This window comes from Octopus bimaculoides, chromosome 18 (genome assembly GCF_001194135.2).
Source record: "Octopus bimaculoides isolate UCB-OBI-ISO-001 chromosome 18, ASM119413v2, whole genome shotgun sequence".
Taxonomy (NCBI): Eukaryota; Metazoa; Mollusca; class Cephalopoda; order Octopoda; family Octopodidae; genus Octopus; species Octopus bimaculoides.
In genome coordinates, this window is record NC_068998.1 from 31313361 (window position 1) to 31319231 (window position 5871).

General features: G+C 45.0%; 1 protein-coding gene across 1 annotated transcript; it reads left to right on the plus strand.

The window, feature by feature from the left end:
- Positions 1–170: 170 nt before the first annotated feature.
- LOC106882555 (uncharacterized) lies at positions 171–620 on the plus strand. The gene has a single exon (XM_014933272.1). The coding sequence runs from the start codon at positions 171–173 to the stop codon at positions 618–620; it is 450 nt and encodes a 149-aa protein (XP_014788758.1).
- Positions 621–5871: the final 5251 nt, after the last annotated feature.

A 5871-nucleotide genomic window follows, 5' to 3' on the forward strand; every position in this document is an offset into this window, starting at 1 on the left:
ACACACACACACACACACACACACACACACACAATTATATATATATATATATATATATATATATCTGGAATTAAATATTAAACACTTTTGTTTTCAAAATATTATCGTTCACATAATGTATATATAAACGTTATATCCAACTGTCATTTCATACAGGCAACATTCATAGAATGTATGAAGGTATCAAGAAAGCCATCAGCCCAACCCAGAGCAAGATAGCTCTACTCAAATCCAGAACAGGGGAAGTTATCAAGGATGAAAGAGACCAGCAGGAGAGATGGGTGGAACATTATTCTGAACTCTATGCTAAAAAGAAAAACATCTCAGACAATACACTAGACACTGTAGAGCATCTACCTGTCGTGGAGGAGTCGGATGCACTGCCAACTGCTGAAGGTCTGAGCAGAGCCATTGATGGCTTGCCCACTGGAAAAACACTTGGCTTGGATGGCAGCTCACCAGAGAAAATCAGATGTGCAAGTAGAGTTCTACTTAGCAACTTGCTAAAGTTACTGTGTCAGTACTGGGAGGATGGATCAGTGCTGCAAGACATGAGAGACTGCAACATTGTTACCCTATATAAGAACAAAGGAGACAAAAGCGACTGCAATAACTACTGAGTCATCTTGCTGTTAAGCATAGTTGTGAAAGTCTTTAGGCTACAGAAAATCACAGAGAAGGTACATTCGAATCTCAGTGTGGTTTCAGAGCAAAACTCCACCATCAATATGATCTTCTCTGTCCGATAGCTACAAGAAAATTGCTGAGAGCAAAGACAACCACTCTTTATCACCTTTATTGACCTCAACAAAGGCTTTTGTCAGTAGAGACGACCTGTTCAAAATCCTTGCCAAGACTGGCTGTCTGCCAAGACTTTTCAGGATTATTCAATCATTTCACATGGACACGAAAGACATCGTTCAATTTGATGGCTCTTTTTTGGAGGCATTCAACATATGCAGTGATGTGAAACAAGGCTGTGTACTTGCCCTCACCCTATATGGCATCTTCTTTGTAGTCATCCTGAAACCTGCATTTGGGACATCAACTGATGGTGTTTACCTCCACACAAGATCAAGTGGCAAACTGTGTAGTCTGTTGAAGCTGAAAGCAAAATCCAAGGTGTGCCACTTGTCAGAGAAATGCTTTTCGCAGACAATGTAGCACTGACAGTGCACTCTAAAGTGCAAATGCAGCACCTCATGGACAAACCCTCAAAGGTCTGTCAGGAATTCAACCTGACTGTCAGTAATGGGTCAAAATGTCAAGTACACTCCCACCATCACCATCAACAACTACAAGCTAGAGGTAGTCCAATCAATTCATCTATCTCAGTTCTACCATCGCTGGTGACTGCTTCCTGGACCCTGAGATGAACATGCGAATTGGACAAGCATCCTCCACACTTGCAAGGCTTACAAAAAGAGTGAGAAAGCAAAAAAACCAGCTGAAAACACCAAAATTGTTGTCTATAAGGTGTGCATTCTTAGTAAGTTACTTTATGGCAGTGAGACGTGGAGCCTCTGCTCTAGACAGGAGTGGCATCTCAATGTCTTTCACCTTTGCAATTTATGATGCATCTTGGACATCAAGTGACTGACCACAGCACTAACGCTGAAATCCTTAACTGAGCCAAGATACCCATCGTACACATCCTACTCCAGCAGCATCATTTGGATGGGCTCAGTCATATTCATCACATGCCAGACGGAAAGATCCCCAAAGACCTCCTGTATGGGGAACTGGCTGCTGGCACAAGAGAACGAGGACGACCTCATCTTCATTTCAAAGATGTCTGTATGAGAGATATGAAGTCACTTGATCTGGACGTCCTGAGATTGGAGGAGGTTGAAAATGATCACCCACACTGGAAGCAAATACTGCAAAAGGGAATGAAGAGAGCAGAAGGAAAACAGGTACTTACCATCAGAGAAAAGTGCACTCAACAGAATGAAAAATCAGCAGCACTGGCAGAGAGCTCCTTCAAATGCAGTAGCTGTATGCATGTCTGCCACTCCCATGTGAACCTTAAAGCCACAACAGATGCTGCACTACCATCAGCAGGTGACACGATTTCTTTGGGTGCAGATCCATGGCTGCTCGATGCCTACTACCTACAACCGAATGACTATATATACATCATCATCATCATCATACATCTGTTTTACATGCTGGCATAGGTTGGACAGTTTGACTGGGGTATGGGAAGCCAGGAGGCTGTACCAGTCTGATCTGGCAGTGTTTCTACAGCTGGATGCCCTTCCTAATGCCAACCACTCAAAGAGTGTAGTGGGTGTTTTTTTCGTGCCACCAGCACAGGGACCAGAGAGAGCTGGCATCGACCACGATCAGATGGAACTTTTTACGTGCCACTGGCATGGGAGCCAGTCAGGGCAGGGCTGGCATCGGCCACGTTCGGATAGTGCTTTTTATGTGCCTCTGGCACAGGGACCAAACTACAATTTCCATTTGATTTTGATTTTGATGTACTTGACTCAATAGGTCTCCTCAAGCATGGCATGTTACCCTACGATCCAAGGTACTTTTTGAGTGGGCTGGTTATGTGACACTGGTGTAGGTTACAGCTGTGAGCTCACTTTATTTGCCAGATCTTCTCAGTCACAGCATATCTTCAGAGGTCTCAGTCTTTCGTCATTGCCTCTGTGAGGCCCAACGTTCAAGGATCATGCTTCACCACCTCATCCCATGTCTTCCTGGGTTTCCCTCTATCCTGGATTCCTTTCACTGTTTCGGAGTGGCACTTTTTCACACAGCTCTCCTCATCCATCCATATTACATGACCATACCAACGCAAACGTCTCTCTTGCATGCCACATCCAATGCCTCTTATGTTGAACATTTCTCTCAGGGCGCTTACACTCTGTCATGTGTGCACACTGACATTACACATCCAGTGGATCATGCCAGCTTCATTTCTTTCGAGCCTACGCATGTCTTCAGCAGTCACGGCCCATGTTTCAATGCTGTGAAGCATGGCAGTTCACATACACGCATTGTATGAGCGAGAGGCCCTTTGTCACCAGTAGGGGTAGAAGCTTTCTGAACTTTGCCCAGGCTATTCTTATTCTAGTGGTAACACTGTCTGAGCATCCACCCCCACTACAGACTTGTAGTGGAAGCTATCAACTACTTCTAGTTTCTCCCCCTGGCATGTGATGGAATCTGTTTTCTGAGTATCTGTGGTGTTTATTGCCTTTGTGCATCTGCCGCACATGAAAGCTATCTTCCCGGTTAATCTTCCTTTGATGTTGCTGCACCTCTTATGTGTCCATAGCTTACACTGGGTACATCTTATGGAGTTTCTACCTACACTTTTTCTACAGATCGAGCAGGGTCACCTACCTGAAAGGGTGTGTGATGTGTTCACCTTCCTACTCGCTAGAACTTTGATCTTTGTGACATTGACTCTAAGGCCCTTTGATTCTAAACCTTGCTTCTACACCTGAAATTTCTTCTCTAGTTCTGGTAGTGATTCTCCTATGAGGGCCAGGTTATCAGCATAGAGGAGCTCTCAGGGGCAACCCATCTTGAATTCCTGTGTTATTGCCAAGAGGACTATGAAGAATAAGAGGGGGGGGGGCTGAGGGCTGATCCTTGGTGGACCCCGACTTCTACCTGGAATTCTTCACTGTACTCATTGCCAACCCTAACCTTACTAATGGCATCTCTGTATAGGGCCTGTACAGCCCTTATTAACCATTTGTCAATCCCCAGTTTCTGCATCGCTCACCAGATAAGGGATCGGGGGGACCCTGTCAAAGGCTTTCTCCAAGTTCACAAAAGTCAAGTATAGGGGTTTATCTTTGGCTAGGTATTTCTCCTGCAATTGCCGTACCAGGGATATAGCATCAGTGGTGCTTCTACCTGGCACAAAGCCAAACTGCATCTCATCTAAGCAGACTCTCTCCTTAATTAGTTGGAATATGACCCCCTCTGTGACTTTCATCACCTGATTCAGCAGTTTGATACCCCTGTAGTTATTTCTATCTAGAGCATCACCTTTACTCTTATAGCAGTTGACTATGGTGCTACTATGCCAGTCATTGGGTATGATTCCATCATGAACTACCTGGTTTACAATCCGGGTGACTAGGCCATAGCCCACACCACCAGATGTTTTAAACATCTCATCAGTGATTCTTGATGGGCCGGGGGCTTTTCCTGGTTTCATACCCTTAATTGCTTTATCTACCAGGTTATCTATTCAGATAGCTAGTCCCTCTACTGGGTCAACATTTGGCAGACTCTCCTCCTTCCATTCATTCTCTACGTTCAGTAGTCTTTCATAATGGCTTCTCCAAACGTCTTTCCTTTCTGAATCATTAAAAGCAAGTGCACCATCATCCATGCAGACACATTTCTCTCCTGTAACATCGCAATTTTCTCTCACACACTGTCTGGCAATCTGAAATACTTCAATTCTTTGGTCCTCATGTCACTGGACATTGGCAAACTTCTTCTTTTCTGCTTCTCCCTTGACTGTGTATACCTGTTGCCCAGCCTCCCTCCTGGCTATCTGGTACATTTCCCTGATACCTCCACTCTTTCAGACTTTCTGGGCCTGTTTTTATGCTCTAATGGCTTTATCTACCACCACGTTTATCCACCACTTTACTCTAGGTCTGAAAGGGACTTTGCACACTTCCACAGACTTGGTCTGTGGCACTCAGTAAGCTGTCCCGTAGGAATTTCTAGCTACCTTCTATGTCCGAGGTCTGTAGCTCCTCCACCCTGTCATCAAATTTCTTGATGAGGATGTCCCTAAATCACTGACCAGGGTTCTTTAGCTTCCAAATCCTTCTTTTCTGGATTGGTCTGCTTCTTGGCATCCTTCTGGCTTCAAGTCTAAAGTCACTAATGACTAGTCTATGCTGAAGGGTACATTCTTCACCTGGGAGGGTCTTTGTATTTAAGAGCAACCCTGTGTCCCACTGTCTGGTGAGGATGAAATCAATCTGGCTAGCAGAGTCACCTGATTGATAGGTTATCAAGTGGCTGTCTGGCTTCCTGAAGTTAGTGTTGCAGATTAAAAGGTTACATGCATCACAGAACTCTAGCTGCAAAGATGAGGTCATTACCACTCGTCATTACCACTCGTCATTACCACTCCTCTTCCCACATAAAGGTGGAAAAAAAGAGTACTCAAGTACCAGAGGTAGAGTAATATGCTTTATTTAAAAGCAGCAGAAATATAACAAAACCTTTTACTCAGAGTTTCACGTTCCCATTCGTCAGACAGTTTTAAAAACTGTCTGATATTTCTGCTGTGAAATCAAAATCGAAATTTCTGCTGTGAAATCGAAATCGAAATCGAACCAAATTCAACGACTGGTACCCCGAAGACTTGTTGGGGCAAGTGAAATCGTAACTGAGCCAAATTTGATGACTGGCACCTGTGCCAGTGGAGCGCTAACAGCACCATCTGAGCGGGATCACTGACAGAGCAGCAGTCTGGCTTCTGTGCCAGTGGCACGTAAAAAGCACCATCTGAATGAGATCGTTACCAGTGTTGCCTTACTGGCACTTGTGCCGGTGGTATGTGAACAAGACATTCGAGCGAGGTCGTTGCCAGTGCCACTGGACTGACTCCTGTGCATATGGCACGTAAAAACACCATTTGAGCATGGCCGTTGCCAGTACCGCCAGACTGGTCCTCGTGCCGGTGGCACGTAAAAGCACCCGTTACACTCTCGGAGTGGTTGGCATTAGGAAGGGCATCCAGCTGTAGAAATTCTGCCAGATCAGATTGGAGCCTTGTGCAGCCATCTGGTTCACCAGTCCTCAGTCAAATCGTCCAACCCATGCTAGCATGGAAAGCGGACGTTAAACGATGATGATGATGATGATATA

What these genes read in the sequence shown, in the direction of transcription:
- LOC106882555 (XM_014933272.1), top strand. Translation starts at nt 171, where the DNA reads ATGTATGAAGGTATCAAGAAAGCCATCAGCCCAACCCAGAGCAAGATA.